General features: G+C 39.4%; 1 protein-coding gene across 1 annotated transcript; it reads left to right on the forward strand.

Moving 5' to 3' along the window:
• Positions 1 to 856: 856 nt before the first annotated feature.
• LOC105916616 (plakophilin-2) lies at positions 857 to 21,364 on the forward strand. The gene is made up of 13 exons (XM_012851193.3): positions 857 to 1,154; positions 3,974 to 4,044; positions 6,649 to 7,154; positions 7,244 to 7,382; positions 7,517 to 7,724; positions 12,417 to 12,594; positions 13,617 to 13,734; positions 15,630 to 15,791; positions 17,688 to 17,879; positions 18,166 to 18,316; positions 18,972 to 19,140; positions 19,230 to 19,305; positions 20,713 to 21,364. Exons 1-13 carry the CDS (start codon positions 983 to 985, stop codon positions 20,752 to 20,754), a joined length of 2,184 nt encoding a protein of 727 aa, XP_012706647.2. The 5' UTR covers positions 857 to 982; the 3' UTR covers positions 20,755 to 21,364.
• The last annotated feature ends 334 nt before the right edge of the window (positions 21,365 to 21,698 follow it).

Here is a 21,698-nt window from a genome sequence, read left to right on the forward strand (position 1 = left end):
CTTTCTTTTTTTTTTTTGGATACATGTTTTTAAGCAAAAGAAGGTCTTTAAAAAGCTATTGATGTATTTTTCTAATTCTGAATACACTAGTATGCACATATGAACTATAAACTCCCCTCAGCATGATGCAGCCACCTCCATGCTGCACAGCTCTTACCGACCTGGCCTTTAAACACAGTCTAAACAGTTTTAGGATGGATGAGCCGTATACTAGAAACATGTTAGTCTGCCATATCCGTTTTAAAAAACCCTGCATAACTTCATCTGCTACGATGCAACTGCATCATATACAGCGAAATGGACCCTCGGCATGATGCTACCACCACCATGTATGATATTCGGCCCAGTTGTAAAAGCTTTTTTTTTTTTTTTTTTAATATATTAAGTAAGCCAAAGAGCCAATTGTGGCTCTGGAACTGCAGGTTGCAGACCCCTGATCTTTTCTCAGTACGGCTGGAGCTTAATGTGAAACAGCTTGATTTTTTAATTATAGTTATTTTTTATATTTATTTTCTATTTATTTTGTTATTTTATTATTGGGTAAAACTATAAACATAAAAAATACAACTGATCCAAATGACCAGTCAGTCACGGTATCTTTGTCAGCATTTATCATCCTAAGAAATTTAATATCATCTCTTTAGTACAGGGGCCTGGAAGAGTTCTACAGGGGCCCTGGCCCCTGTTGGTCCCTTTCTAGAACCGCCCCTGTTGATGAATCATACGTTTTAGCCGAATTTCATCGTTTGTCATCGCTCCGTGGACAAAAGGATTCCGTGGAGCCTCAGTGGAGGAGACACCTGACACCTCAGGTGCGCGTTAAGCCCCGCCCCCCGCCACGCCGGACTCGCTCGCTCGCTCCCCGGTTTGAGGACGGCGTCACAAAGCAGAACAAGTCGCGCTGTTAACCCGGTGGAAAGGCGCTGCATGACCACCAGCACTTTAAACTCTCGGGCAGGGGGGGTGTTGACGTTGTTTCGGAATGGAGGGCAACATTTTAAACTCGAAGCTGTTGGACTCTCGGGCCCAGGCGGACACCAGCCTGGCTCTCCCCAGACCGGCGTCTGCGGAGTCCTCGTTGAGGAGCGAGTCGACCGAGAGGACCCGCCGGGTCCAGGAGCAGGTCCGGCTCACACTGCGGAATTCGAAAAAGGGTCTGTACTTTGGTAATATTCTGATTTATACTGTAATTTCCTGCTCATACAACAACCTAAACTAAACACCCACCAGGCCTTTGTCTCTGTTGGAGAGAGTTCATGTCTTTGAAGGCCCCTCGGGGGACAAAATAAACCATTGTTTGCTCTATTTTCATTTTAACCATGTACTGCAAACAGATTAATTAATGTTAATTATCTAAACTGCGCCAGCATGTACGTGTCAGTCATCATCTTGTTAATTAGGGTTATTGTGGCCTATTTAATTGAGTTTGGAACCAGACGCCCCCATGGTGAGCTGCCCCCCCACCACTCACACCTGCAGCCTGATGGAGATCCACATGAAGGCTGGTTAGAGTAAATACAGGTAGGCTTTTTCTCATGGGTGGAAAAGCTGCACAGTAGGTCCCTTGTCCAACAGGTTCCTGCAGTTTCATTGATCTGCCCGAACGTTGATAACAGCTGAGCTGCAGCATTTCACACACACTTGTCATATGTTTTTATCCACCTGATCAACTTGGAAGAATGAGCCTATTGTTTCTAATTACGCCTGGTCCGTTTCCCTTCACACTGCATTAAAAGTGACAGACTGATCACAAATTGGGCATCTGGAGGAACGTCAGGTCCTGTACGCCCAGACACAGAGTACGTTTAATTTAATAAACATGGATCAGTATTCACACAACCCCCACCCACCTGAAACTCAATTTTATTATTCCTGCTTGCTAATTTTCAGATTGTAATCTACAGCCAGCAGATATCATGTTTCCTCTTTAGTTTTGACAGCACAAAACGTACTTAATAAATATTAGTTTCAATTAAAAAGTAATACCCTCTCATAATCAGTAGGAATGCCAAAATCATTTTGGGGCTTTTAATTCTGGTTTATTTAAACGCAACACAGGAATCAGTTTTAAAAATATTTAATTTACTATAGGAAAAACTATATAGCCGGGTACATTTTTCAAACCGAAACCTGTCTGACAACATTAAGTAGGTTAAAAGGCCTCAAAAAGCAATGCGTCGTGCCCTGATGAGCTAAAAAAATTCAACCACAAATGAGAAACAATTTATTTTCTTAAGTATTTAGTATTTACTACGATTGTCTATGTCTGATGTTTGAAACTGTCTGACATTAAATGTGTAGGTATGACAAACAGCAAAAACAAGAACACTGTAGGGAATTTAAAAATATATATTTATTGCTGCCATGGAGATGCCTCCGCCATTGTTCTTCCCGGATAATCCGACCAATCAGCTTGTTTGAAATAAAGTTTGTTTTGCCCAAACAGTCAGATCCTTTAAGTTTTTTACGTCCATAAAGGTCACATCCTTGCCAGAAACGTATGTTGTCCTGCGTCATCCGGTCCAGAACCTGTATTACACATATTTGGGAAGATTGCTGTGTCAGAACACCCAGCTAAGTCCAAGCTTCCACCATCTAGGTTGATTTAAGGTAAAGTTGGGGAACTTGGAGGTAGTCCTCCTTCGTTATGTCCCCCCGTATGAGGTGTCATCTTTAGTTGAAACCCATACCTCCACTCAAAAGCCTTTTGTTGTCCCTGAATTAAAATGTGAAAGTGGCTTTGCAGTGACACCATAGTTCCAGGAGTGAGTAAGAAGCTTGTGATTTGGTTTTAGCCTGGGATCTGTCACCATAGTAAGGTTCACTGAATGAAAAGTGATAGAACGGAAGTTCATTTCTGAACCTGCTCCGGAGGAATGTTAGACCTCATGTTGTCATGCTGGTAGAACTGACTCACAAACTCATTAAAAATAAACTTTCTCTTTCCACTCTGGCACCCATTCAAGCTACGTTACATATCCACTTCAGTTTCATTAGCAGATCCTCATATCTACAGCAGAAAGTGGTATTTTCCCATTTTTTTAGACTTAAAAAAATGACATGATAAATATTCCATGTGAAATATATTTACATTTCGCCATCTTACCTATTTTTATTTATCTACTTTGTTATGGTTGTAAAAAAAAAAAAATGTTTTCCCTTTTTGTGTGTGAGAATTTACAGAATTTCTTTATGTATATAAAAAAAGGGGGGGGGGGGTAAGTTTTGTTTTCAGTATCTCAAAAGGTGAGAGATGAATATCCATCTATCATTAATATGAATATCATGTTATGGCATTTATCTGAAATACCCATTTGAACTTCTACTTTCATGATAGAATGATTATAAAACAATTTTATTTTGTAGTAGGTTGGATGTTGCAGCTATACCAGAAGTTTAATTCCAGTACCAGTTTGAATGCTTTGGAGATAATTTTCCTGTTCAAGCAACCAAAATATTATTATTATTATTATTGTGTAATGTGCCAGTGCCGCCAGCAGCAAAAACACCCCCTTACCATGACGCTACCACAGCCATACTTGGCCGTAGGTACAGGTTTCTTGGGTTTAAAAGCCTCACTTTGGCACATTCTAACACATTTCTTGTCACTTTGGCCAAATAGCTCAGTCTGTGTCTTGTCTCCAAACATTAATGGTGTGTGCATATAACTCAACTGGTGTGCGTAGCACAAAATGCACAATAAATTCTAAGCTGTACACCTAATTCAAAGTGTTAGGAATTATTTCAAGTTCGTGTTTAAAAAAAAAAAAAAATAACAGCTCAAATGGGCCTTTCAAAGCCTTAAAAGATAATATGCATGCCCCTAATGGGTGTATGGATGCCTGTCAACCTGTTAGCTGATGCACTCAAGTTGGAAAAAGAACCGCTGAGTAAAGGAGATGTTGCAATCCATTAAGGTAAAACCCACGTGGAACTGTATGCTTTAATTAGGATCCCTTTGCACTTGTTTCAGGGAGATCCAACTCAAACAAGGCTGAATATGGAGGCTTGGATGATGCTGATGGAGATAATTCCAACACAAAGGTAAATCATCGTCTCGCATTGCAATGTCACTGCACTAGTGTACTCCTGAATTTGAATATAGGCAAATCGTTGTTCTGGGATGTTGCTTTCTTTTTTGCACTCACTTCTTGCAAGCCTGTCAAATGAATCACAGTATTCTTATCTTTAGCTACATTTTACACAATACATATTTAGTGACAGTACAAGTCTGGTGAAACAAGTGTGGAGCTGTTCTGATGTAATGTTTTCATCGCTGTCGTTACTTTAAAAGCCTTATTTAATTTTCATTGTGGAAACCGTCTACTAATATCTGTTTTTTTGGGGGTTTTTTTTGTCATTATACTACATAATGTAATTTTTGTTTTCCAACTGTGGCTGTTACCAAAAAATGACAGACTGTGAAGAACGACTTGGTTTTAAAAAACAAAACAAAAAAACAAACAAAACCTAGTTGGATAATTTAAATATGTGATGTAAAATATCATGCCAGAAAAACTTGTAAAGAGACATTAAAATTGTTTTGATAAAAAAGTATATCTCAGAGAGGTCAAAATAAGGAATAGCATTTTTTGTGAAAGACTGCATTTAAGAACATGCTTGAACCTTTCTATGTTTTGTCCCATTCCTGCCACAAAAGGCATTTCCCTGGGTTTTTAAGTGGTAAACCAACTCAAAGTAGTGAGTACTGTAGTGAAAGAAAAGAAATGTGATGTTTCCCTGTCCCTGCTGGAGAAAAACCTCCCCACTGCATGATGGGGCCACCAGCATATTTCAGGATGCCGTTGGTTTATTTAGGGTTATGTACAGTGTTTGACCAGAGCACCTTTTTCCACATGGTTTGTTTCCATCTATAAATATGATTTCTAATTAACTTCCTTTATTATTTCTTTTGCATAAAGCCCCAGTAACTGTGTTGTCAACAGATTGTCGCCTGAGCAGTAGATCTCTGCAGCTCCTCCAGAGCAGAGGTGTGCAGAGTAGCCAAAAATTGCACTCAAGTAAAAGTAGCACTGATTTAACATAGTTTTACTTAAATAAAAGTAAAAAGTAGCCAATTGAGAAATTACTTGAGTAAAAAAGTATTTGGTAAGAATGCTACTCAAGTACAGAGTAACTAATCATGACATCTTAATATTTAAAAAATATTTAATTGAACCAACACAATTGTCATAAGTTCTAGTATTTTAAAAACTAAGATAAAAATGTACTAAAAATAACATAGCAGAGCCTAATTACAAAAAAAAAAAACATATCTAGGCAGAAAAAACACTTTTGAAATGTAAAACTTATGAAACCAATAATTATAGCAGTCACGGTATTTTAGAAAAATGCAAAGTACTTCCAATGACAGTATCTACTGTTATATGTTCACTTGACTTCCAAATGGCTCATGTCTCAGAAGAAATAAATTAACATTAATAACCAAGCTTGTGTACAAACAAGAGGTCTCACTTTAATATGAATCATAGGTATGTTTCTCTCTGATGCTTTTTTTTTGGTTAAAACAAGTCTATTCAATGAAGTGACTCGCAGTAGGTAGCCAGAAGTTTAGCAATACTTTTTAAATAATATTATTCAAATAAAAGTAAAAAAGTACAGTGCAGGTAAACTACTCCTAAAAGTATGTTTTGTGCAAAACGTTACTCGAGTAAATGTAACTAGTTACTACCCAGCTCCAGAGTTATGATGAGACCTCTTAGCTGTTTCAATGATTAATGCTCTCTGGGCTGTCAGGTTGGGAGGGCGGCCATGTTTTGTTACCTTGGCAACTGTGTCAGATCCTTTCCATTTTTCAAATGATTGATGGAATAGTGGCTTTGATTTTATTTTATTTAGGGGTATCAGTGATTATCCACTACTTTGCGTTGATCCATTACATTAATGTCTTCAATACTATATTGTTTGTGGTGGTGATGTGACGTAATGTGGGAAATGTCATGGAGTGTTTTGAAACACTGTGTTCTGAAAAGTTTTCTGCAGCATGCTATCACTGATGGTTTGAAAAGAGAGTGGAAAAGTTTGAAAAGTCAAATGTCTCGAAATGTTTGAGGCAGGGCCGGTTCTAGACCAAATTTACCGGTGGGGCCAAGGTTTTTTTTTTTGTTTTTTTTTTTACAGGGGCACAGAACAAAAAAATTTAAAAACAATAAAATGGCAATATTTAACTGTGTAATAATATTAAGTCAGTCACTTGTGGCTCTGGAACTGCAGGTTTCAGACCCCTGATCTAGCAGTTGAAAACTTTGCCCCCTGCTCAATATGGCTAAAGCTAAACTAAAACATCTAGAAAGTTAATCATAAAGTTTTAAATTCTTTTTAGAGTAAAGCTGTATAGGTAAAAAAAATAATATTGGTCAAAGTGACCAATCAGTTATGGTTTCTTTGCCAATGCAAATAATTATGAAAAGTTTATTTAACATCATGCTTTTAGTACAGGGGCCATAACGGGGGCCAGGGCCATTTCTACAGGGGCATGAGCCCCTGTTGGCCCCTGTCTAGAACCGCCCCTGGTTTGAGGTCCTACATATGGTTCACTGTTTTTTTTTTTTTTTTTCTACTCCTGTTTTTTTTTTCTACTCCTGTGTTTTTTTTTTCTACTCCCTGTTTTTTTTTTTTTAAATAAAGGTAAATGGATCAGAATACAGAAGGCTTCACTTAGAAGACAGCCGTTCTCAGAGGCGGTACAGACAGGCTGGTGCCTCCCCAACACCCTGCCAAAAGTCCTCGCCCCATCGCTTGAAGTACCAGATTTCTGTCAAGGAGTTGAACCCAGTCTCAGACCAACATATGAACTGGGTGGGAGCGCTGCTGGACACGCATAATCCAGCTCAACAGCACACACTCTCTAAGTTCCGAGGCACTGTCCCCCGGCCAGTCATGTCTCGACCTGGGATTTCACCCAGACAGTCAGTAAGAGCAAAGAGTCTGTCTGGATCCCCGGCGGTCCTGCAAAGCCCAGGTAATACCTGGAGTCACAGACAAAGTGTCGTAAAATATGATAAGCAGACGGTACAGCGAGGTGTGAATAGGGTGCCTGTATCCACCCATCTGGACGGCGGCCCCACTGCAGCGGGCTTTAGGAGGCTGACAGAGTCCAAACGTGATGGCCAGCAGAAGAGTCTCCCAGTAGAGTAAGATTTGCTTCCATTCTAAACATTTTGTTCATCATCTGTGTAGCCATCCCATTAAACAGAAAAAATATTTGTGACTTCTCACTTAGGAGGGCGGCGAAAAAGCCTCCAAATATGACCATGACTGTGGCGTTGTGCAATCTGACTCAGAACAATGAGGAAGTCCTGATCAGAGCTGCCAGACACATACAGCGTGAATGTTTACATGGATTTGAAGCTAGAACTAAGGTATTTTTTTTTCCACATAAATTATCTAATATCATTTTCACTATTAACTGGCTGTTAAAGTATCAGAAGCAAAGAATCACAGCACGTCTTTCAGTCTCTGTTCATGAGCCATCAGCTCCATCTCTTGGTTTCAGGTTTACAATTGCAATGGAATTCAAAGTCTTCTGCTGCTGCTTCAGTACGACAACGAAGAAGTGCAGTGCGCCGCAGCAGGGGCCCTGCGTAATGTCGTCTACACACACAACGAGAATAAGACAGTGTTGAAGACCGATGACAACTTGACTAAGATCCTGGAAGCACTACAAAACAGCCGCCATAAGGAGACCATAGTTGAGCTTGCAGGTCAGGCTTTTAAATATTTTGTACCTACTGCTAAACTGTAGACATGCTCACGGCTTGCCCTGGTTCTTTTATCTGGTAATGTGGTGTTTCTATGGTAGACTTCTGTAGTAATAAAACTTTTTCAAACCGTTACTATATTTTTACCATATTTAATCTAATAAACAGGAGGATGTTTACAGATTCAGTACTGGGTTCTCATAACAACACAAGGCAACCGGTATGAGAACCCCGTTTGTTCTCACACACAGACATTAAAAACCAAGCATGTGTCCACCCATTCAGGGGCGGGCACAGTGTGATATCAGCGCTCCGTTCATCACATTTGGTGGAGAAGATCATGCAGTAATGTAGATGTCCTTTATGAAACATATCACCCATAAGTCATTCAGTCCAGTCTTAGTATGTCAGACATTTTTGCCTTCAGAGTCCGTTTATCTGTAATTTCCATGGTAAGCAGCTTTGCAGTCTAGTCTCTATAATTTCATAATCTCTTGCACTACTAAGTACATACATCACTCCAACTGACCTGTTATACAGTTTTATTTTTGGCTTTGAACACATCAATGAGTTGGAAATGGAAGTTGCTGGTACTTGTTTATGGCGTTTTAGTATAAACCGAAGGTTGAAATGGGGAAAAATACTTTTTGTGCTTCTTTGGTTTGTGAGAAATTTTTTGTTTTTAACTAATTAGTGCCATGCCCCATGTCCAGGATTTACCCCACTTCTCACCCAATGAACGCTGAAGATGGGCAGCAGCCTGCCCACAACCTGTACAAATATGCGGGTATAGATGATGGATAACTGGTGCTATATTTAAGAACAGAAAGCTTTATTCAAGATTCAAATGAGCTTCATTCGTAGGGTAACTGCTCAGTTTTATTGTTCTGAATAGCGCTGCTGCCGGTTTGCTTCAAAAGAAGCCAGCAGAGGTGACTAAGTCATCCGACGAGGCCTCCAGGCTGGTAACACACCTTGCTTGAGGTAATTTATACCCCTTCTGGCATGGGAATACGTCTGGATATCCCAAAATGAGCTGAATGTTGTTGCTGGGGAGAGCAAAGTCTGGGTTTCCGCTCATGGCTGGATCCTGGATAAGTTGAAAAGGAAAAAAAGGAACAAGAGAACAAACTCATAAGTTGGGTGGCTTTGTACTGACAATAATGTCTAGGTCAGTGCAAGTTCCTGCAAAGTGAAGCTCCAGACTTTAACTTTTACTGCAATTTACAAGCTGTATGCAACAAACTTTCGTTCTGTACACACTCTGTGCATACAAAATTACAAATAAAGTTGTCTAAGTCTAAGTCAGAACCACTTGTGGCGTTTTTGGCCCTCCGCTTGAGCTCCTAATAAATCTGTCTAGAACTAATGTAGAAATTTGAAGATGTTTTAATTCTAAACATAATACTGTAAATCAGGGATGTCAAACTAATTTCTATATGGGGCCACTTTGGCATCATGAAGTCATTAAAAGGGCCGCTTGCATGTGTAGAAACGATACTTTTCATTTCATAATTTCACTCCAGTTCACACAGTAGTATAAAAAATGCACAGTAACATAAAAGTAGCACCCTTAGGCCCAGTTTATACAGTTTATCTGAAAAAAAAGTTGATATTGTGGCGAGTTACACTTACAGGAGGCACAGTTTTAGCCACTTTATACACTTTAAAAGGATATATGCCTTTTTTTGGCTTTCGAGGGCCGGATAATTTACCTTGACGGGCCGAATTTGGCCCGCGGGCCTTGAGTTTGACACCTGTGCTGTAAATGATAAGGCACCAATCAGTCAACCAGAGAACTCTTGTTACCGATTGACCGGTCAAAAGTATTTGTTTCTCTTCTCATTAAATACATCAAACAACTCCCACCATGTTTGATCTGTAAACACCCAAACCAGCATGTACTTTGATGCATTTTTTGACCTTAATGAATTGTTTATGTTCCGGTATGGAAGAAGACAAAAACCAGAGATCTCTGAAATGATCATCATTTACTTATTTATAAAGCACTTTACAAACAAAAAGGGAACCAGATTGTTCCTTGGAGTAAATAACAAAGTGAAAAATGCAACAGAATAATAGAAGCAATGAAATACAAGTTTGAGAATGTAAGCAATAAAGTCAGTGCTAAAAAGCACAGAAGAAACAAGGGCTGGTCTAATGGCCATGCTCTCTGGCATTAAAAGTCAGTGTCAAAAGATGAGTTTTTAAAGAAGAGACTCGTCTATCCCAGTATGGAGTGGGAGCTGCAGTAGTTCAGTCTAGAAGTGATAAAAGCAGGAATAACTTTGACTTTTCTAATAAGCCGAATGCTGCATCCATACAGAATGTGATTTGAGCGTCAAAAATGCGTCTAGCGCCTCAACTTGGACGCTTGTGCAGAGCGTTTTGACAGACTGGTCTGACGCGCGTTGGGAGGAGCTATCCTGTTCTTTTCATCGAATGCAGGGAAATATTTAAAATGGTAGAAGTTTTGATAACTTACCAGAGATTCCAGCTTCCTCACCAATTCTTCTCCAGGCAAAGTCCTATAATGTCTCTGTAGTGATAGCTCGACTGATCATAGATAATGGGATGGGCAGAAACGATGAGTTTGTCCTCCATTGTCGACTTCCGGCCTTTTCATGGTCCTCCCGTCTAAAAATCTGACACTATGTCACATAGCAGGCTCTCTCTGATTGGTTGATGCTCCGCGTCCAGCTGTAAATGTTCAGATTTTCCAGCTCTATATTCTGCCACTTTGGATGTTCATATGCTTGAATTCTCAAGATGCACCACACCCAATGGGCTCCTGTGATCCAAAAGAACCGCTGCATGCTGTCAGCAGGTCAGACTTTCCAAATAGAATGACCTCTATCTTATTATTTAACTAAAGAACGTTGAGCTCAAGAATTTACTGAATTGGCAGAATCAGCAGTTAAAAGTACATCGTTGCACACCATAAGACGTTAGTGTCAGAGCTGTGTGTGACAAGACTTAAAGCTGGACTGAAACGTATCAATTTATATTATGAAGCTGTAAGTAGTCTTCTAGTGGAATAAAAAAACACTTTTTCTCTAAATGTTTAGAAAGAAAGGGCAATTTGGAAATAGGCCTTTCTTTTTAAGAGTACAGTAGGATCCAAATTGCTCTTAAAAAGAGATTGGACCGCAGCATGTTTTACATCCTAAAGAAAGAGAGGGGATAACCACATTTTTAAATCCTGGGACCTAGAGCACTAAAAACCTCCAACAACCTGAGAGGAACTCTGTCACCAGGACAATATGAAGGTCTCATCTTTCAGATTATCTCTGAAATCTAAGAGGTGGAAAGATGATCTAAAAAAAATCTGAGGATAAAAGAGGTATGGCACAGTCAAGGGGACATGGCCGTATAGACTTTGTTCAATAAAAGAAATATTAAAAACTCACAAAGTAAAACAGAAGGAGTCAGGCGATAAGAATCATAAAGAATCCAGAGAGAGTTCAGAGAATCAAAAACAATTTGAGGCTTGCTGATGTTTTCAGATACTAAATTAGAAATAAAATGAGCCGTAGCATCTCTAACAGCAGTCCGATACTCAAGTTAAACCGTTTTTAAACATCTCCAAAGAAATGCGAAGCATTTCCTTCTTACCCTCTTATTCATGGCTCTGACATCTATTTGTTATATTTTATGCAACCTATATTTAGCCAGCAAAGTCCCATTGAGATTATTAATCTCTTTTTCATGGGAGTCATGACCAAGACAGCGGCACAGATCACAACAATTCAATACATTACAGACAATTTCATAACAATTTCGTAAGACCATTTAAAAAGATTTACAAACCATGGATTTCATTTACAAGCCTTTGAACAAGAGTTTAAACTGGGCTATTGGGACCAGTTCCTTCTTAATTTCAAGTCTTTTTGTAAATTGTTCCATGTTGTGGGGGAAAGTCTAAGCGCATGAGGGTGTCCACTGAGCCGTGGCTGTGGATGCTTTGCAGTGTTTAGTCTTAAAAGGAGCAATACCATCCAAAATACTCAGGCACAGAGAGGTAAAATCATCCTGATCATCACCTCCATTCTTGTGACGCTCCAGGGTGGGGAAGCTCAGTGTCTGTGCAATGGGTTGATAAACAGAGAGTGCTTGGGCCAGGGGTAGATGTTAAAAGATTAAATTCAAGTAAAAACAGGTAGAAGATCAGAGATTCCAGAATCACATATCTTTTAACATCTCCTGGTTGACCAAAAGTTGAAAATAAGTCCACGGTGTGCATTTTATCACGTGTGACCAATAACTTAGTTAAGTCTTTAATCAGTTGCTTGGTTTCACAGCAGACATGCATGTTAACCCCCCCCCCCCCCAAAACAATCTCTGGAAGTAAGTCTGCAAAGTTTAGTGGGACACAACACCAGAGAGTTACATTTTGTTTCCGTCGATTGGACTTTGGAGGTGGAAGCGCCATCCGCTGGAAGCTGCCAACAAGAAAAACAGGATCTGAAGACGAGGACAACTTCTCTACCTTTACCTGTAATCTGAGTGGAGCTATTATTAAATAAAATGCTTTATTTTGGGCTTAACGGCTCATTTTGGGTGAATATTAACAAAAGGTTGATCAGAAAAAGTGTGCAGGAGACCAAACTGCCTGCAGTTAAAAGGTCAAAATAGATTACACCAACGTTGTTTAAGACACATTGCTAATGATATTTTTGTGCCCTTCACGTACAGGTCTCCTGTGGAATCTGTCTTCAGATGATACAATAAAGGAGCTTTTCTCATCAAGGTTCCTACGTATCATCACCAAGTCCATTCTGGTGCCCAGCTCTAGCCTTCATGCGGCCGATAACCCCAAAGATGAGATGATCGCTGATCCCAGGGCGTTCTGCTGCGCTACGGGCTGTCTACGGTGGGAAATTCAACCAGTTTTTTATTTTTATTTACTGCTGTAAAGCTTGGAGGATGATGGTCTATAGCCCACTGATTCCTGCCCCCTGCATTATAAAACAATATATACTTTACACAGGGTTTCTGCACAGCCCGGAAAAGTCTGGGATTTAGATATCTTCCAGATTTGGATAAGCTTGTAAAAAGAAATGAAAGCATGAAAAACCCTCACTTCCCTCCTTCACATGGTACTTTCCCTGTGCCCTGTTCTTTCTGTCTGCCTTTGGTAGTGAATGTTTTCCATCCATCCATCTTTAAAACCCTCCCACTGCAGAAACATCTGTCATATATTCATAGGGTACGTCAGTGTTTTCTGGTTTAAAATGAACATGGAATGAGAACTGTGAAGAGCAGGATCTGGAAATGTAAGGACTGTTTACGCGACGCGTTTAGCAACATTGTTTACACTCAGCGTAGATCTAGGTGTTTGCGGTTTATCTCTTGGAAAACAGGTCAAAGTGGTTAATCAGTACCACCCTTGCCGCTGAGAATGGAGCAGGAAATTCAGAGCTGTGTTCCAAAGAAGCGACCTATGTCACATTTCCTGTAAAGTTTCTTTGTTCGATATGGCTGGTAAGGATTATGAGTCATGCAGTTGCCTTTTTACTTGTTTTGACCTGCGGCAATTTGACACATTTGGTCTACGACTCCAGTCTGAAGAAAACGGCGACAGACTGAATTATTCAGGAGGCTCTCTCATCTGAAATTATGTCCTCACAGAGCTCATGTTATCAAGGTCTACTTATCGTGTTTTAAAACCTTCTTATCTCCTACTTAATGGCAAAAACCTTCACCCATTGTTTGCTGACGGCACATATAAAAAGACGATGGTAATTGTTAAATATATTCTCACAACTGGTTAAGAATCGTGCAACCATAGGTCTCAGATACTCACGAGCATTACTCTAAATGCTGAGAACTCGTCTGGTCACTGAAGGACATGCATGTTTCATGACGATGATTCATCTGCGTGTGTGCCTGCAGAAACCTGAGCTCTGCTGGCCCAAATGTCAGGAAAGACATGAGGAAGTGCGAAGATCTCATTGACTCGCTGGCCTACTACATCCAAGGGACCGTAGCCAGCGGCAGCCCTAACGACGAGGTGAGAAGACGAACATAAGCCGAAGAGGAAATGTTCCTTGCACAATGCCTAAATTCTCAGCTTTACAGGACTTCTTTTTTTTTTTCTTTTTTTTTTTTAGTTTTGGCAAAAGTTTAAATACACTGTGCATAGGTGTTTATTCTTCCAGTGCGGTTCCATGTTCACATTAAAAACATTAATGTATATAGTTGGGATTTTATGTGACAGATCTACACAAAGAAAAGCCCACTTTTGATGAGAATGAAAATATGTGGCTTTCAATATTTTTTTTTTTTTTTTTTTTTTTTTTTTTTTTTTTTTAGAAATCAACATGAATGGCAGCCGTATGCTGTGGGGGTTATTTTCTTCAGAGAACAAGCTGATTAGAGTTGTTGGGGAACATGGATAAAGCTAAATATACTGCTTAAAAATATAAAGGAAACACTTAAACCGAATGTAACCCCATTCAGTCACACATCTGTGAAATCCACTTAATAATCCTCTTAAGAAGGAACACTGATTGAGAATCAATTTCACTGCTGTTGTGCAAATGGAATAGACAACAGGAGGAAAATATAGGCGATAAAGGAGTGGTACTGCAGGTGGTGGCCACGGACCATTTCTGAGTTCCTCTGCTTTCCGGCTGATGTTTTGGTCACTTTTGAATGCTGCCGGTGCTTCACTCTAGTGATAGCATGAGACAGTCTCCAACCCACAGGTAGTGGCTCAGGTAGTGCAGCGCATCCAGGATGGCACATCAATGCGGGCTGTGGCAAGAAGGTTTGGTGTGTCTGTCAGCGTAGTGTCTATAGCATGGAGGCACTACCAGGAGACAGGCCGGTACATCAGGAGACGTTAAGAAGGACAATAAGGACCTCTGCCTTGGTGCAAGGAGGAACAGAAGGAGCACTGCCAGAGCTCTGCGAAATGACCTTTTAACAGGCTGTAAATGTGGCACCGTGGAGAACGTTCTGCTGCTGCAACATCCTCCAGCATGATCAGTTTGGCAGTGGGTCAGTAATGGTGTGGGGGAACATTTCTCTGGGGGGGGCCGCATAGGCCTCCTGACTGCCATTAGGTACAGAGATGCTAGACTTCATGTGGTTGGAGTGTGTCAACAGTTCCTGGAAGATGAAGGCATTGATGCTGTGGAGCGGCCCGTTACCCAGACCTGAATCCTACTGAGCACATCTGGGACATCATGTCTCCATCCACCAACGCCACGTTGCACCACAGACTGCCCAGGAGTTGGTGGATGCGTTAGTCCAGGTCTGAGAGGAGATCCCTCAGGAGATCCTCCTACACCTCATCAGCAGCATGCCGAGGCGTTGTAGGGAGGTCACACAGGCACATGGAGGCCACACATGCTACTGAGCCCCATTTAGACTTGTTTTAAGGACATTACATCTAAGTTAGATCTGCATGTAGTGTGTTTTCCACTTTAATGTTGAGTGTGGCTCCAAATCCAGACCTCAGTGGGTTAATAAATTAGATTTCCATTAATCATTTTTATGATTTTGTTGTCAGCACATTCAACTATGTAAAGAATATAAGAATATAATAGGAATATATTATTCATTCAGATCTAGGATGTTTCATTTTAGTGTTTCCTTTATTTTTTTAGCAGTGTACTTAACAGTTTTTTTTTTTAATGCAAGAAACAGCAACTTTAAATGCCGTAACAACTTTGTATTAATCAGTTTTGATCTGTCCTAGAAATGCCCCATAAATGTTTCAATGTTCCAAAAGATTTTAGAGGGATTAATAGTTTTGGAAGGCACTAAAGCAGTAGCTCAGTCCACAACACAGGCTAATATTTCAAAATTTTTAGGTTATTTGTGTTTCAGTTTTGTACACATCCAACCAGCCTGATTAGGTTGGGTTTATTTAGTCATGTGTCTCCTTTCTTTTTGAAGTCCACAGAACACTGTGCCTGCATCCTGCAAAACCTGACTTATGAAGCGGAGTTTGACTACACATCCCAAACCACTGAAAAGCATCAAGAGCCTGAACAAGATGTGGCTCCCAAAAAGACAACTGTTGGCTGTTTGAATATTTTCAGTGCCAAGCCCATGAAGGTACTTGATTTGCACAGTAATGCCCTTTTGGCAATGCCAGAAATTCACATGCAATTGGATATTTAGATGGAGCGTTGATTAATTGCCCCATGAGGAGCTTGTTACTAGATAAGCTTCCTTATATTTTACATTACTGGTTAAAATGATTGCTTTGATATGCACATCTATGTTCACTGGGATTTTATCAGCTGGATTTTAGCTTCTTTTGGTCAGTCCACATGAAGTCTTCATCTCAGTCTAGTTATCAGCATCTCTCGGTTAAAAAAAAAAAAAGTTTGCTATAGTAAAAAAACTAAAGGTATTTTAATACTCAAATACTCATAATTGCATAATTGTAAAGTGGAAGAATAGTGTGGTTTGCACAGACTTTACTATGAAGTGTCAATCACATCCATGGCGAGCACCTGCCTTCGGAAATCTCAATAGTAGTAAAAAGTTTGTGTGTTTTGCTCAGTAAATCCTGCTGTTTTGTGAAAGCCTCAGAGGTTTGTAGAAGAACATTATTGAACAAACGGCATCATAAAGACCGAGGAGCACAGCAGATGGATCAGAGATAAAGCTGTTGGGGGGTCTAGCAGGGTTCTGGGATAAAACAACATCCCAGGCTAAGATTTGAACATCTCAGAGGACTTTCCAAAAAAGTAAAAAAAACAACAACTGGACTTTTTTTCTGAAGTTTGAAGACGTGTCGCTTCCTATCCAGAAAGATTTCTCAAACCTTTCACTCTTTTGAGGACCAAAATGTTCACATTTTGGACAAAGAAGACAGATGAAAGGGGCGTGAAGGAAGCCATCTACGTTAAGAGAGAAAAACCAACAACAATAAACATAGGACTTAGGAAAAACTTACAATACAGCTATAGGGTTGATTCCTGCCAATCATCACCTCAATTCTTACCCCCATACGGGTGATCAAAACATCGCTTTTGTAAACCAGGCATATAACGACCCTAACAACTCCCCATTGCAGAGGCTTGGACCTGTTTCGGTTCAATTTGCATGCTATCTAAGCCATTACAAGGCATTTATTGGGCAGTACTTTAAACCTTGCTACTTGCACTACTTTTTGAATTGAGAAAGCTTTCTGGATAGGAAACGAAACGTCTTCAAACTTTTTGGGAAAAAAGTCTAGTTTACTTTTTTGGAATGACTGTGATGTGGATGACTGAGAATCTTCACCATCTCAGAGGACTGTTCAATCTGCAAACCGAGGCACACCTTTCCAACCAAAGCGGACTGGCCAGGCAGGGAGAACACCAGAGTAGCAGCGAAGACGGACATTTTAACTCTGGAGATGCTTAGCATGAGAAGCTGGTCATTGTTGATGGGGCAATGGAGGATACTCATTTAAGAAACTATAACAAACCGTTGCAATGGAAAGGTTTGGATCAAACTTCATGTTGAGCATTGGCCCCATCCAGGTGCTGGATATAAATACGTGCCACAATTCTCAAGAGAAAAAAAAAAGGTTAATGTGGATTATTTCATTTTCTTTAAACATAAAACCCAAAAAAGCTTAAAAATTTGTTGTAGTTGCATGGCACTGTAATTTATGTCCTCGCCTTGTGAACCACAGAGTGCCCCGCAGCACAAACACAGTAACACTTACCTAGACTACTATGCAGGGAGATGCATGAACTCTGATTTAAAGAAGCAAAGGTAAATGTCTGGCTTTGTATTGGCATTTGCAATTAGTAAACACTTTGAATGTCTTAACATTTATGAATTCTTTTATTAGATTTAACTTCTCAAGATCATTGCCTGAAAGTTAAATTTACATCATGCTAATCCATCCCACGAGCCACAATCATATTTCACTTAGTTTTGCTGCTCCTTGTGGCCCACTGAATACTACCACCAGCCTGACCTCTGCAGCTCTAAATCATTTCTTCGCAGAACGTGGAGGCTGCAAATGATGCAGAGAACGGGCGCCTCCTGCTGGTGGAACAAGACCCACAAGGAGCTGATTGGTTGTGGAGCCAGACCGCTGTGCGGCTGTATCTGTCCCTAGTGGCCCGCAGCAAGCAGAAGTCGACGCGGCAGGCCGCCCTTGGGGCGCTGCAGAACCTCACAGCTAGAAAGGAAAAGGCAAGATAAATAGTTAACCTTTGGGTCTTTGTAAAGCTTCTTAAATGCAATGTGTGGAAGAAAAAAAAGGCATCCTTTTTCTCCGTGTCATTTACTTGAAAACATTTTGGTTCCGTTATCCTTTTCAGATAATATAACTATTCTCAAAAATCCTAAAATAAAGTGTCATTGTTTTGTTTTTGTGCTTTTTAACATTAGGATATTTTGTTGCTGCCCTGTGTTTTGACCGGCAAATGGGACTGAAATTAATATATTTATTGAAATGTTTTTTTCTGTGCCCTGACAGATCTCTGAATTTGTTGCCCTCACTATTGTTGAGATTACAGAAAACCTCCAGAAGATTAAAGTTTTATTAGATGAAGACAGTCTGCTGCAGGAGCAAACCATATGTCTGATAAAGAACCTCTGCAACTATCCACAACATCACGACGTCATCTGTAATTTCACCTTCTAACTTTTGACTTTTTCCTGTTCCAGAAGATAAACGTTTCAGTGAATTCCAAATGTTTTCAAACCCCCTGAACTTGTTACATGTTACAGCTTCAGATTTCATTCTATGTTGTTGGGATTTTATATGATAAACAAAAAGAAGTGCATAATAGAAACAAATTTATATGGTTTACAGATTTTATACGATCAAAAATCTTTCGCTGCACTTACAGCTGATAGTCCTTCAGGCTAGTTTTTTTTTTTTTTTTTTTTTTTAGCTGTGCTCATTAGAGATTTTGTGTAAGTTTGGGTTGTTCCTCTGCTAGAAGATGGTCTTAAGGAGAGGTCTCTAGTCTTTTGCAGCCTCTAATAGGTTTTCTTTCATTATTACTGTTTTTAACTCGATCCATCAACATCTTTTTATCCACGTTCCTACTGAAATATCCACACCATATCCCACCCCCGCCGCCATGATTAACTCTGGGGAATGGGGTGTATTCAGGGTGATATGGAGTGTTGTGCTCATCTATAACATAGAATCTATATAAAATAAATGGAAGTTTGTGGCAATGTTAAAATGTGAAATGAATTCTAAGGGGTTTGAAAACTTGTCTAACTGTAATTTTGCAATTTATAAATCTAGTTTTTTTTTTTTTCTTGCAGTCAATACGCTGTTGCCAGTTTTGAAGATGCTGCACTGCAAACCAGGCGAAGGGACAAAAGAGATTGTGTTTCATATCCTAGCAAAGCTGAGCTTAAACAACGTGACTAAAGCCAGATATATTATCAAGGACAAAGCCGTGCAGTCAATGTTGAGCGACGATCAGGAAGGGTAAGGGGTAGACTCATAGCTGTTAAGATAAAACATGGTTTGACCAGATGCTGTGTGACCCTAATCGGCTCTTTTCATCGTTGACCCAGTAAAGCAGAAAATGCGGCAAACAATCTTCGGTGCATACTATGGAACCTCAAAGATCTTCACAAGGATCTGCGTGAGGTGAGCTCTTTCACTCGTCACACTGTATCCCATGTCATTACAGCCTGTAGATGTCTCTGGTTATTCTGTCATTGCATGAATGCACACAAACAGCACTGAAAGCATTCCCCGAGTGTTTTTGCACATGCTTCTTGAACCTGTGATGCAGGTGTTTTTTTTTGTTTTGTTATTTTTTTATTTAATTCGTTTTGAAGGATTGCTTAAAAAGGAAGGAGTACTTAAAAACATTTAACATGGTTATTCTTCCTCTTCTAAAAATTCTAAGATATTTTTTTAAATTTCAAGAAATTGTTTAATCCAAAGAGTAATTATTTGTTTACAATCCTAGGCAGTTGTAAATGTTTTGTCTTCATCGGACGACTTTCTATTTTATAAAATAAGCAATCTGACTATTATTATTATTATTATTATTATTATTATTATTATTATTATTATTGATGCCAGCAATACATTAAAAAGGAGCACTATTCTTGCTGTGACACTTAAAATGGAGCTCATGTACGCGTTTTCATCTGTAGCTGCTTTATTTGAGTCCAATTGTGGTAGTTTTAGTTGACAGGACATAATTTGGACTGCAGCACTCTTATATATGCTGGGTCTCACAGCTGAGGGTGTATTTCACAACAGACACCAAGCAATGAAGTCAAAGACATTGTCTTTAAAACTGAATTAGTTCAAAACAAAAATCTATACGGTAGGGAAAGAGGACCAAATGGGTCAGCCAACGTTGAGAGCATTATATCTGTATAAAATGAACGCAGCTCATCGCCTGGCTAACATCGATTCTGCTGGTAAGAATGGTGGTGGCAACATCATGTTGACGGGACATTTTTATACAGCGGACTCAAAGCAACAAGTTGCATGGAGAGTAAGATGACATTAGGCCAAACCGAGATATTTCTCAAGAAATCCTACTACAGCTGACCCAAGACCTCAAACTACGGCAAAAATTCAATACAGAGCCAATATAACAAAGAAGTGTCTTCAAGGGTCCTCTGTAAATGTCCTCAACGGGACCTTGAATCCAGCTGAACTGCTCTAGAAAGACCTAAAACTAGGCTGTTTATCCAAGCTTACTGAGCTGGAGATCTGCTCAGACAAATGGCAGAAAATAGCCCAGAACATTTGTGTCAGACCCGTTAAGCCATAGCCAAGTAGACCCAAGTTGCCTCAAAAACTTATTGGGTAAAAGCTGTGAAATCTTAATAAATTAGTCAAATATTGTTCTTATTTTTTTTCACTTTGTCATTTTGGGATATTGTGTTTGGAACGAGGAGCAAAACTAAATTCAATCTTAGGCTTTTAACATAACAAGTAAAGTGCTGTGAATATTTTCCAAATTGACTAGTTTACCTGAAATGCAGAAAGTGTAATGAGCACTCCTTTTGTTTGTTTTTTTCTCAACAGTTTAACATAGCAAAACCCCTCAAAAAAACAAAAGGACAATGACAACAGGAACAAGAAAGATCGTGAAGTCCAGAGAGTGGGCCAGAGATCCTTGAGCACCAAATCGGATCCACATTTTTCAAAAACAAGAACAACACAATACACACAGCACAGTTTATCCACTAGGAATCATTTTTAGTGCCGTGATGACAACTCTTTATGACTAACCTTTTTATTATAGTACACAAAAATACTGAAATGAAATGCTCACATTGTTTGTATGGAAATAAGAGTAGCAGACAACATTTTAGGTACTTTTAAAGCACTTTCCTTGACATCTACCATGAAATTAACGTTAATCTTGGCCTCAGTTGCAGGGCCTTGTGAGATGAAGAATGCTGACGATGCAAATGATTTATTCATGTTATCATATTTTGGTGACAGAAGCTATGTTTACATGCACAAAATTTCACAATAGGATTGGAATGTATTCGGATTAAAAAACAATAAATAATCGGACTGTACCGTTTATAAGGGCGCACAATCAAATTAATCTGATCATGATTTGCGTTTATATGCACCTAGCTTTATTCAGAATTGTAGCACTGACGTGTGCAGTTACCAAATTACCCTAAAAAATAATACTTTCAACAAAAATAGCAAGCAAAGCAGTAGTGTATATATATATATATATATATATATATACACATACACACAGTAGACTGTGCGTTAATGTAACACGGAAGGTCTGGAGAATATATATATTCCGTTACTGTCTATGTATATATATGTATGTATGTATGGGCTATATATATATATATATATATATATATATATATATATATATATGGGTAATTTTGCTGTTTTTTCAGAATAACTTGATCCTGACAAGCGTTTACATGCATGCTGATCGGATCGTCGGTATTCCGATTGCCTTGTTTACGTGACCCATTTTTATTCCGATCGGCCCTTTATTCTGATTACTTTTGTCCATGTAAACGTAGCCG

Source organism: Fundulus heteroclitus, chromosome 17 (genome assembly GCF_011125445.2).
Source record: "Fundulus heteroclitus isolate FHET01 chromosome 17, MU-UCD_Fhet_4.1, whole genome shotgun sequence".
NCBI classification, from domain to species: Eukaryota; Metazoa; Chordata; class Actinopteri; order Cyprinodontiformes; family Fundulidae; genus Fundulus; species Fundulus heteroclitus.

Coding starts and splice junctions, on each gene's coding strand:
- LOC105916616 (XM_012851193.3), top strand. CDS start 983: ATGGAGGGCAACATTTTAAACTCGAAGCTGTTGGACTCTCGGGCCCAG. Junction 1,155..3,973: donor ACTGCGGAATTCGAAAAAGG/GTCTGTACTTTG, acceptor CACTTGTTTCAG/GGAGATCCAACTCAAACAAG. Junction 12,595..13,616: donor TGCGCTACGGGCTGTCTACG/GTGGGAAATTCA, acceptor GTGTGCCTGCAG/AAACCTGAGCTCTGCTGGCC.